At 40.3% G+C, this 12,318-nt stretch overlaps 1 protein-coding gene across 7 annotated transcripts in view; it reads left to right on the top strand.

Moving 5' to 3' along the window:
• RAPGEF4 (Rap guanine nucleotide exchange factor 4) overlaps positions 1-12,318 on the top strand; it is an 87,219-nt gene that overhangs the window by 51,836 nt on the left and 23,065 nt on the right. For 4 of the 7 annotated variants that reach the window (XM_054970904.1, XM_054970906.1, XM_054970903.1 and 1 more), the window contains 5 exons: positions 5,518-5,668; positions 6,573-6,661; positions 8,337-8,367; positions 8,919-8,997; positions 11,265-11,411. In XM_054970904.1, the coding sequence (XP_054826879.1) occupies positions 5,518-5,668; positions 6,573-6,661; positions 8,337-8,367; positions 8,919-8,997; positions 11,265-11,411 (497 nt within the window). The remainder of the gene's footprint in view (positions 1-5,517; positions 5,669-6,572; positions 6,662-8,336; positions 8,368-8,918; positions 8,998-11,264; positions 11,412-12,318) is intronic. The other 3 variants (XM_054970907.1, XM_054970909.1, XM_054970905.1) reach the window with 2 other exon arrangements.

A 12,318-nucleotide genomic window follows, 5' to 3' on the forward strand; every position in this document is an offset into this window, starting at 1 on the left:
TTAGGAAGTTGGCAGACCCCCAGGAACAGCATGGGGGCCTAGTGAGGGTATGCAGCGGGAGGGAGAATCGGCGAGTATCACCACTTGCTCTTTCAAAAGCTGAAATGCTGTTCCAGTATGTGACTACAAGGATTTTGGAAAGCCGGGTTCACCTTCGCTCATCCTGCCTCACTTGTTTGTCTTTTCTCTCTCTCCCTCTGTTGCCTTTTCAACTGGTAGGTTAGAAACTTTGAGAAAGCAGCTCAGCCTTTGGAGTGGCAAGGGGGTAGATAAATTTATTTATTTATTATTTTAGACTTTTATTCTGCCCTCCCCACAAGCGGGTTCAGGGCGGATCACATCGTTTAAAACCACAATAAATATCCATAAAACCAATTTAAAACATTTAAAATTCAGTCAGCATTACAGACCATTAATTAGAACAGATTCCTACATCAGTTTGCATAATGTATTGAATGCTGTTGCATGGTCTATCATGAAGGTTAAGAAGCAAAGTAACGGCTCAACTACACTCCCCGTGCAATCCTATGGTGAGTTACTCCAGTCTAAGCCCATTCGAGTCAATGGACTTAGACTCCATAGGATTGCACTGTCCATGGATAAAGCTTGCAGCATTTTTTAAAATTAAATTTTCTGGTGTATAGGGCCTTGCTTCATATTAAGGCTGTGGGGCAGGGGCAAGGAGGTCTATCCTCTCATGCTGTTTTCCTGAACTGAAACAACCCTGAGGAGCCACTATTTTGCCTCATTGGTATGACCATAAGGTACCCTGACCACGTATACCGCAGGGTTAAGCTAGTATAACACTCGTTCCCTCTCCCCAGAGAACCTTGAGAATTACAGCTTTGTGGAAAATTCTCAGCATGTTCAATGAATTACAATAACCGGGATTCTTTGGGAGAAGCCATGATAGTTAAACAGATAAAAGGTTTATAGGATAGAACTGCACCCTTCTCTGTCAGTATTGCTCTTTTAGAATTCATAGCTTTCCAAAAATTAGTTAAAGCAAAATGTGGCCAACAAGTAGAAAGATGTATTTCTATCTGTATGTATAAAGATATATGTCAAGTTTAGCATTTTACATGCATCTGCACCCATGCATATCCTTCCACCATGATGATAAACACAGGGTTGGGGGTTCCTACACATGAATGGAATTAGATACCTGATTGCATTGAAGGAGGTATCACTTGCTTCAGTTTTTAAGCAACCAAATTTGCTGAAATCAGTATTCAGTCACAACATCATTGTTGATTAATACTTTAGAAATTACAACCTCTCAGGCATTTATTTATACATACAGCTATTATTCTGATAGATATGCAGCTTGAACATTTAAGAAAGGGTTTTTTTTTCCCCCTGGGTTTTCCTGTGATAGCATTTGCATGGGAGAAATTATCAGCAGAATTAAAAATAAGTAGAGGAACGATGGAAATAGGGGAAAAATTACTAGTGCCTGTGGTGAGTCACTTAATAAGCAGGTTAAAGGATATTAAATAATTACAGTGCTTGCACAGTGAAACTGCATGAGGAGATTGACTCGGTGAAATGTTTCTGGATTTCTAAAATATTATAGAGACCAAAGCTGAAATGCCACATCATTTCTTAGTTCCACCTTCATAAAGTCATCTGTCTAACTTTCCTTTTTCTTAACTAAATATTTTCTAAACTAAAATGTTGGTCGCTATAAATATCCCCAGATCCCTGCAGCCAAATCTCTGTAGTTGGAGTCCTGACAGAATGTCTAATTTCCTAGTGGTTTTTTTAATTATTATTATGAATTAAAGAAAACCATTTTAAAATTATAGTTTATTAAGCCCTACTTCCTAAATGTTTACCCCCCCTTAAATTACCATTTTAGTTATATTGTACACATTACTGTATCTTCTGGAGATCAGAGATATTTATCTCGCTTTCTTTTTTCCCCTTTGAACAGTTGAAAATCTCTGGAGTCATATCAGAAATTGCATATCAGACCTCTCATGCTTTGATTTGAAGGAAGCACTTTATTTTTAAAATTATCTTCATATTGGGCTCTCTGCTTGTCAGAACTGTCATATGTGGAAAATATTCTGGGCCATTAATTCCACCTGGAAGGCCCAGGATACCACTGCATTCAATTTCCCCTTGATTCATGAGCATCTCACTGTATCTAGCAGCCAGTCAGACAATCTGCCTAGTATTGCATTCTGAGCAGAGCAGGACTAAAAGTCAAACCCATGTTTGCAGGCTCATATTTAGTGACCGTGACATTGGAGTTCAAGATAGATGATATAACGTGCAATAAACCTAAGGCTATGCCAAACCATTTCCCCGTCAAAACTTGCCCTTTCAAAAATGACAGAATTTTATACCTGAATGAATTGGCTGCTTTTTGAAAATGCTGTTCTGAAACTATCTAGAGTTCCGTTTCTCTTCTTTGCTCTTGAAAGGTCCAGAATGTGCATGGGAAAAGAGACTGTGGGGAGGGGGGGAATGTCAGATGGGTCTTTTTTTCTTCTGCCCATCACTACCATTATTCACCCTGCTGGTATTCGTTTCTTCTCTTTGCTAACCTAAAATGACAACTCACCTATAATAATAAACTACTTAACATTAACATGGACTCTGGAACCAAGGCCTGCAACAAACCAAGATGCCAACTTTGCTCTCATATAGATCCTAGCAACACCATCAGTGGACCCAACAACATCATCCTTACCATCTCGGGTTCATACTCCTGCTCATCCTGCTCAGATTTATGACATCACGAGTCAGCAATGCCCTTCCACCATCTATACTGGACAAACTGGCCAGTCCCTTTGACATAGAATGAATGGACATAAGTTTGACATCAGAAACCAAAACATTCAAAAATCATTGGGGAAACATTTTAACCTTCCAGGACATTCTGTTGTTGACCTAAAAGTAACAGTTATCCTGAAGAGGAATTTCAAAGGGAGATTAGAAAGACAGATTACTGAATTGCAACTGATAACGAAACTCAAGCTAATGCATCCACCTGGACTGAATTGAGACCTAGACTTTCTGTCTCATTACTGATTTCTCCACATCCACTACCCCTCTGCCTACCCCACCCTATCCAATCACACCTGCTATTGTCATTCACCAGCTATTGTCATTCGGCTTCTGAAATCACTCCACTCTCCCAGATATAAGTACAGATGGACTCATATTCTCGCTGTATTTGAAGAAGTGAGCTGTGACTCACGAAAGCTCATACCCTACCATAAATTTTGTTAGTCTTATAAGTGCTACTAACACTTGCCATTTTCTACTGCTACAGACAGACTAACATGGCTTCCCATCTTGATCTATCTCCACGTGAGGGAGGTTATGTTGAGTGTGTGTGACTAACCCAAAGTTACTCCAATAAGCTTCTGTGGCAGAGTGAGAATTTGAAACTGTGCCTTCCAGATCCAAATCTGGCACTCAAACCATAAGATGTAGTAACCACTACGTCTTATGGTTTCCCATTGTTTTGTAAGTCATCAAAGGGATTTTTAATAAATGACACTGAGGGATTTTAAATGAATGAATGCTCTGAGAAAGTGCCCTAGAGGAAGATGAATATGAAGGGACTGACTTCATTGTAATAAAAGAGAACAGCATCCCCCAGATACTTACCCCCACGGGAGAGGCAGTGAATATATGCATTGTCTCCTCTTACCACCATTCCTTACCGGAGTCCCAAACTAATGCTATCACTCAACAATAAAAGCAGGGCTTTTTTTCAGGGGGAACGTGGGGGAACGGAGTTCCGGAACCTCTTGAAAATGGTCACATAGCTGGTGGCCCCGCCCCCTGATCTCCAGACAGAGGGGAGTTGAGATTGCAATCTAAACTCCCCTCTGTCTGGAGATCAGGGGGGCGGGGCCACCAGCCATGTGACCATTTTCTCCGAGGGCAACCCACTGAGTTCCACCACCTCTTTTCCCAGAAAAAAAAGCCCTGAATAAAAGTATTGGTATTGGAAACCTAAACCAGCCCTACTTCACTTGGTCTGCAGCAGTGGTCAAGAAAGCTTAGGAACACCTCCCCACATTTTCATGCTGATGAACAGAATTATGGTAAGAAAACCAAGTGATTATTACATGTTAAATAAAAACCTCAAGGCTGGCATAATAAAATGTACTCTTAAGGGGACTGGCTGTGGAGACTACTCCAGAACGGCAATTGCCACTTCCACTTCTGCCTCGAGTCTCTGGAAGCAATCAATCAACAAATAAATGAAGTCAACAAAGAAGTACATTTTGCAAAGTTTTCATTGTTTATGATTTATTTCTTGATTGGTAATGCAGGGCTCTGGTGCTTACCTTTAAAGTTATTTATGACCCACATACCTGAAGGATGCCAATATGATCATCTGTGGCATATGGGGCAGCAGCAGGTTTGGGCTTCGTATCCCTGCTCCAGGTGCAGTCAACTGACTCCTGCTCATGATGGGATTTTTCCATGGTTGCCCCTTTTTTTGTGGAAGGCCCTCATGGAAGAGTTGAGGAAGAGCTTTTTAATGTTAGTTGTTCCATGAGTTATTTTTTGTTATTTTATTTGTAACCGATGTTCAATGTTTTAACCTTGTTGCTCACCTGGGATTCCAGTTTTGGGGGGAAAGATGAATTTGTACTTTCTTAAATATTTCACAAAATAACTAAAATTGGAAAATAAATCTTTCCAAGGTCCTGTTGTGTTTCCCCACCAATCTGCTTAGTGTCTCAGTCATGGTGCTTTATAGACACTTGGAGGTGTCTGGGGGGGGGGGCGTGTATTGACACTGAGCCCACAGAAGAAATCAGCTGCTTATGTTACAAAGGCAGGAATCAGAAGTTCAATCTGAAGAACACAAAACTCTGCTTACTGAAATTGTTAGTGCAATAATATTACTGTGTCATAGATTATGATATTACAACTATATAACCATAAATAATCATAATCATAAATAACATTGCATTATTCATTTTATCTTCAGTGCTCATGTTGTGCTTTTTGATTTGTATCTTTGCCTTCTTGGTGACAATAATAAGCCTAGATCATACACCTAACTAGATCCTCTTTGCTTCACCTTTGGGGGAGCAGTAGGGTGAGAATTGGACAAATTGGTTTTGGGATGTATAGACCTACATGGATGGAACTTTTCATCAGACATTGCCTCAAATATATGGTGCAGGAAAAGTTGTGTTCCCACTCTTTTCAACAACAGAAAGAGGATTGGCAACTTAGATAACTTAAAAATTGAACCGATTCCTCATTATATGAACAGTTGATCAATTGTCATTTAAGATGAAATGGCTGTTAGGTTACCTCCCCACCCCACCCCCCATCAAGAATCTAAAGACAAAAAAAAATCTTTAAACCAGGGAACACATGAAAATCTTGGGGTTTTTGTGTGATTTCCTCCTGGGCAGTTACGTTTCCTAGTGACTGAGAAATAATGTACTGAAAATATGTCCTGTGTGGGAAATTCTAGGACATTTTTTCAAGTAGCTGATTTGAATGTTCTCCTTGACGTTTTGACACTTACCACGGCCAGCCTTCCCAAGGCACTGAACAAGAAAAAATGGATTATGCCCTAAACAATAAACGGCGAGTGGTCCGCCTAGTTCTGCAGTGGGGTGTTTTATATGGAGATCTCCTGCAAGAAGATGAAGCTGCCCTGGCATTTCTGGAGGTACGGACACAGCTGCTGTAGTTGTTCACTCTAAGAGAGGCAAAAGTACTGTACTGAGGCTTTTTTTCCCCAACCAGAATTCGCCTTCCAAGGAGATACTTCTATCTGCCAAGAATTTTGCAACCCTCTATACTATGGCTGCAGTTGTAAGGGGGGGAAAGATACCAGCTCACTGAAAAACGGTGTCTGTTTTGTAATATGAAGGGTATCAGGTTAGAATGGTTGTTATAATACGGCCATTATGAAGATATGGGACCTGTATGTTTAACCCACACATTAATTGGATAGAGCAATGTGCGTTCCTTCGCAGAGAAACTGCAGTTAGTAATTGCTAGTAGCACATCTTTCAGAAAGAATAAAAATATTCGATGCATGGTGTGGTTTTTAAAAAAACACCATAAGCTGAGAAAGTATATTAAACTTCCCTTTATTTGATAATCAAAGAAAAAAATACTTTTATTGATGGGATTGCAAGACAACAGTGACAAATCATATTGTTTGGATATGTTTACAGAGTCAAACTACATCTGATACTGGAGTTTCATGATTGGGACTCTTATTTATCTTTTTGCCTTTGAAAAGCAATGGAAGGAGGAGCTGATAGGGATTGAGAGTGTTTTAACTCTTTTTCTCTCCCTGTGCCATTTTCCCAATTGAAACCTTCCTTCTTGGGTGCTAATTAACCCCAGTAAGGAAAAAAGACAGCCATGGAAGGGTACCTGTCTTTTTCCCTACTGGGGCTAAAAACACAACATGGGGATCATGTTTGATTGAGAAAACAGTACTAGAGTAGAAAAGTTAACTTCCCTTTTCCTCAGCACCATGGCTACCATGATATTATATCTTGACAAATCAACAATTTTTTTGAATTATTGTTTGAAGATTATTTTTTATCATTTAACAGGAGTTTTATGTATCTGTATCAGATGATACGAGGATGATTACAGCACTCAAAGACCAACTCCCAGAGCTGGAAAAAACTATGAAACAAATGTAAGTGTAACCATTAATATATATCTAATACTAGCTATGCCCTGACCTGGATAGCCCAGGCAAGCCTGACCTCGTCAGATCTCAGAAGGTAAGGAGGGTTGGCTGTGGTTACTAATTGGATAGGAAACCTCCAGTGAAGACCAGTGTTACAGAGGCCGGCAATGGCAAACCGCCTCTCTTAGAGCCAAGCTACAAGTGACGAATGACACTTGAACGGCAAGTGAACAGACTCGTGTATTTCTCCCTGTTCACTTGCGCTCCACTTACGCTGGAGCGCAAGTGAACAGGGAGGAATACATGTGAGTCTGTTCACTTGCTGTTCGAGTGTCATTCGTCACTTGTAGCTTGGCCCTTAGTCCCTTGCCTTGAAAACCCCAGCAGGTGTCTCCACGTCAGCTATGATTTGACAGCAATTTCTACCACTGTCAATAAAGCATTCCCGTTTTCAGAACAGCCACCAATGAAGAATTTAGCTGAAACATACAGCAACGTCTCCTCTGGTTCCCCTCTCTGTTTGATAACATTTGGTATTACACAGTTAATGACACACCATTGTTACTCTCAGTTTCTCCTCCATTCACAAGGAGCAGCCAATGAAGTGGAACAATGGGCTGGAGTGGGTGGGACTTGGAGCTCATTGGAGACATGTTACGCATGTTGTATTACTAGACAGTGTGGTGGTGAAGGCACCATAAGAGTTTCTGCACACGCTTTTTGAGCCCTGTGAGGGAGAAAGTGGAGGGGGTTGTAGCAATTTTAAACAGAGAGTGGGCAGAGAAAGGGTTAAGAACCAACCCTCCTCTGTTGCTTCTGAACATATTAAGTATATGAAGCATCCTTATGCTGAGAAAGATCACTAGACTATCAAGGTGAGTCTTGTCCAGTCTGACTGGCAGCTGCTCTGCTGGATCTCAGATAGAATCATAGGGTTGGAAGAGACCTCGAGGGTCATCTAGTGCAACCCCCTGCACAATGCAGGAAATTCACAACTACCCCCCTCCACACACACACACACACACTCTGCTCCAGTGACCCCTGCTCCATGCCCAGAAGATAACACAACACCTCCAGGATAGAGGTCTTTCACATCACCTGCTACCTGATTCTTTTGATCCTTTCTTGATTCAGTGTCTCAGGAATGAACCTGGGGCCTTCTCCATACAAAGCATATTCTGTGCTGCTGAGCCACAGCCTCTCCCCATTCTCCACTCTAAATTTCCATGTCCAGAAGCGGGTTTTCCCCCCCTAGTGTACTGTTATATATGTTTACATGTCATGTGGTTAGAGCATTCTAGCTGGAACTTTTCCAGCAGCTGTTTTGCCAGCACAAGGAATTGAACAGGAAGCATCCCGAAGAGGAAGAGGAAGGTTGATTCTGCCTTCACTGCTGTGATGCTAGTGGCAGCAAAATAGCAGCGACTAAGCAGAGTTCCCATGTGACTTCAGTCAGCACATCCAACTCTCACTAACTCATCTGTCTGGAAGTACCTTAGGGGCTGCATTCAGACGTAGTAAAAACCCCAGTTCGTTGTGACATCTGAGTGCCAACTGTCTGTGACTGAAAGTTTTGAAAGTTTTGTCTGAATGTTTTGTAAAGCACACATAATTAAACTGATAGATTGCTGATCAAATCTTCGAAAAGAATTTCAGTAAATGTTTTATTTGCTTTTGATAGATCAGAGGATGCTAAAGCGCCTCAGAAAAAGGTAAGAGTTTTTAATACTTGGTTATAAGAGTAAAAATACTCATTTTATCAACTACTGCACATTTCCATTGGAGAGCCATTGCGATATAGTAGTTTGAGAGTAGGACTCAACTATGGACAAGAGGAACAAAGGCATTCTTTAGCAGCGGCCTTTGTGAAGATAACAGCAGGGATTTATTTATTTCCTCCTTGAAGGGAAAATGAGATAATCAAAATATCACCTTTTTTACCATGTGTTCCTGTGCCAGCTACAACTTTATCACACATTGACTTGGTCACGTGTCACAGTCAATCCTGTCATATGTATCCATATCATTTTAGAAAACGCATGTTTGTCATGGAGAGACATATGTATGTATACGTGTAAACCATTTGTACACATTAAAAGAGTAATAGGTGAAGCTGCCCTTCTGTATCCAGAGCAATGCCACAAGCAGGTGTTCAAATATATGGATATTTTGTTACTCCCTTTCTCATGAGTATCATCAATATGTACAATAAATTTGAGAAAATTTTCCTCACACTTACCAGGATGGTGTTTTGTTTTTCCAGCACAAAGTTCTTTTGCAGCACTTTAATACGAGTGATGAAAGGACTCAGAAACGGCAGCCCATCAGGGGAAGTGATGAAAGTAAGTGCGTGTGTAGGATCATTTGACTGTGGTGCTCAGAGCTTTTGTCTGGGAAAAGAGGTGGTGGAACTCAGTGGGTTGCCCTCGGAGAAAATGGTCACATGTCTGGAGATCAGGGGGCGGGGCCACCAGCCATGTGACCATTTTCAAGAGGTTCTGGAACTCCTTTCCACCCCGTTCCCGCTTAAAAAAAGCCCTGGTGGTGCTAATGGGGAATGAAACTCAGGTGGCCCACCCAAGCCTGACTAATGCCTGAAGGTATGATTCTCTAAGCTCTGGACCAAACTGACACCTCATCATTAACTGCACTACAGATCAACTAACTTCAGCCAGAATCTACTGTAGTCTAAATCAAAATATCTTTTAATAAGGTACACCATTCCAAAGATTCAGTCAAAACAAAGTGTGCAGTGTTCTTTTATAAACTTCAACAATTTATTATGAGCGTCTTGATTTCTGACTCCTTTGAACCTTTACACAAGCAAACTGATCCCCACACGAAAAGGAGCTGTCTGCATATCCATATCAAAGGAGTTGTTTACATCCCCCCTCTCCTCCTCCCCCGCTCCCCTCCCCTCTCCTCCTCTATATTTGACCAGTTTCCTTCTGCCCTCCATGCATCTGACGAAGAGAACGTGATTCTCGAAAGCTTATGCTACAATAAAATTGGTTAGTCTTAAAGGTGCTACTGGACTCTTTTTTATTTTGATTTCTGAGTGATTTTCAGAGCCATCCTAAACAGAGTTACACCCTTTTAAGCCCGGTGAAGTCTATGGGCTTCGAAGGGTGTATCTCTTGTTAGGAGCAATCCCACTGAAATCCCACTTTACTGAGCAGGGCTTGTTCCCAGGAAAGTATTTTTAGGATTACAACTTTAAATTTAGAGATGCATAAATATGTATTATTCTTCTAATTTTCATATTTGGCTGGGAAGACTGGTTTTGTCCCATTTTCTTTGGCAAATGCCCATTTTTATTCAGAGTTTTTCATGGTATTTTATACCATTTATACCCTTTTTTAAAAGCAGCAATATTATTTTAGCAGCAATATTTCTGTTGAATTTCATTAGTAAGGTTGGGTTTTAATGGATGACTCCCATTTTGTCTCCAGTGTGGAACAATCTCTGAAAGAAACTGACCGGGAAATCCTAAGCAGTGTTACCCCAGTCTAAGCCAACTGAAATCAATGAGCTTAGACTGGAGTAACTCTGTTTAGGATTTCACTGTTAATCTTTCAAATCTAAATATTCCAAAATTTGGTAAGATTAAGGGATTCCACACACATTGGATAATGTACTCTTTATAGATCATTTGGAACGGATGTTTTTTGTGTGCGGAACAAAAAATCCACCTCAAACGACTGATAAAGTACATTGTAAGTGCATTATCCAACGTGTGCGGAATCAGCCTCAGATTAAGACTTAAAATAACCCATAGTATCCGTACTCCCCAAACATATTAAAACCTCTAAGCCATTTCTTTTTACAGCTACATTGTTACTTTTTGCACTTTTACTTGTCATAATATAAGCTCAGTGCAGGATCGCTCAGAGCAAATACTATGAAAAATGGTAGGAACATGCACACCTATGGCATGATTTTAAGGTCTTCACATGATAGTTTTGTAGGAAAGCCAGAAGGATTAATCTCTCTGGCCCTCTGCATAACAAATAAGTACAAAGGGCAGGAAGCTATCGATAACTGGGAGCTAACATTTTATGAAGATATTCTTGGTGTAGTGGTTAGAGTGATAAGTAGGGCAAGGGAGACATGGATTCAAATCTTTATTACACTGTGAAGTTCAGTAGGTAAACTTGGGCTGGTCACTGTTCCTTTATTTTATTTTATTTAAACCATTTCTGTCCTCCTTACCTCATTGAACTCAGTCATACAATGATCATCAGGATAAAACTGGAGCATGAGAGAAAACACATATGGCGCTCTGACTCCTTCAAGGAAAGGTGGGATAAAAATCTGAAAAAATAAGTAATTTAAAATAGTGAAGTGGAATGTGAAAAGTCAGGTCGAAACTCTTGCTTCCTGTCTTGCCTTAGTTTAACAGTGCAATCCTAAGCATATACCTCTAAATACATTGAAATTAAAGCATGTAGCTCTGCGTAGGATTGCACTGTGAGTTAGGCACAACGGTTAAGACTTTGGTATGTTTTGATGGCCATTGATACATTAGGAATGAAGTGAGGTCCTTTGTAATCTGCACCATACTGTCTGTCCACTGTTTACTAATTTGGTCTCTCCTTTCTGTCTGAAGTTTTGTTCAAGGTGTACTGCGTAGATCACACCTATACCACTATCCGAATCCCCATGCTATCTTCTGTTAAAGAAGTCATCAGTGCAGTGGCTGACAAACTGGGCTCTGGAGATGGCTTGATATTAGTAAAGATGAGCTCCGGAGGAGGTAAGGCATTTGCATAATCTTTAACACTCCTCATTTACCTTGAAGCAGCAGACCATGATGGAATGGAAAGACTCACACTGAGTTTTTAAAGACTTTTTCAAATTAATTTTAACATATGACAAACTAGACTTTTTCTCCCCTGCCCCCCCTCCCTCCAGAAGAGTTCATAGGCAGACAAGGTTGAATTTTCATGTTTCACCTCCCCCCTCACCATATGCAATCAGAAGTCTCACATTTCAGATAACAACATACTCTGTACAGTAGGTACGTAGCCTAATTACATTATTGGATGATCTGTAAACTTAAGCTTTCATTGATTTTATCATTACATTAATCTTAGCTGATTACTCTGTGGAAGCCAATTTTAATTGGTGGGCTGTTCATTATGGACATACTTGTTTTTTTTTTTTTAGGCTACTTTGGTTCTGGTATGTTATAGTCATAGAGAATGCAAAAGATAGTATTAAAGATGGCCTTGCCATTTTTCCATGAGGGGTGAAGCTTGTTTATTAAACTGCATGTTAGCTTCAGAAAGGCCACCTACAGTGAGGTTTCTCAAATATGAAAATGCATTTAAATTTAATTAACTAATTAATTGATGCAACGGGCACATGGTTAATCAAGTTAAATTATTTAATTAGTTGGCAGCCAATTGAATTTGATGTCATAGTCTGGTTCAGTCCTTCCCAGATAATTTTAAAAAATTGCGTCTGTATACCATGGTAGCTTTGTGCTGATAAATGTCCCCACTCCGATATAAAGGTGGGGAATATTCTTGTGGCAGGGAAAAAGTTGTGCTGTTTATTTTTTGAAATGAGGCTCAGCCTTTCTCTCCACCAGAAAGTACAAATAGGCTCTCTGCTCTTTCTAACAGGGTAAATAGTGACTTATTCACATTCCCAAGATT

Source organism: Eublepharis macularius, chromosome 2 (genome assembly GCF_028583425.1).
Source record: "Eublepharis macularius isolate TG4126 chromosome 2, MPM_Emac_v1.0, whole genome shotgun sequence".
NCBI classification, from domain to species: Eukaryota; Metazoa; Chordata; class Lepidosauria; order Squamata; family Eublepharidae; genus Eublepharis; species Eublepharis macularius.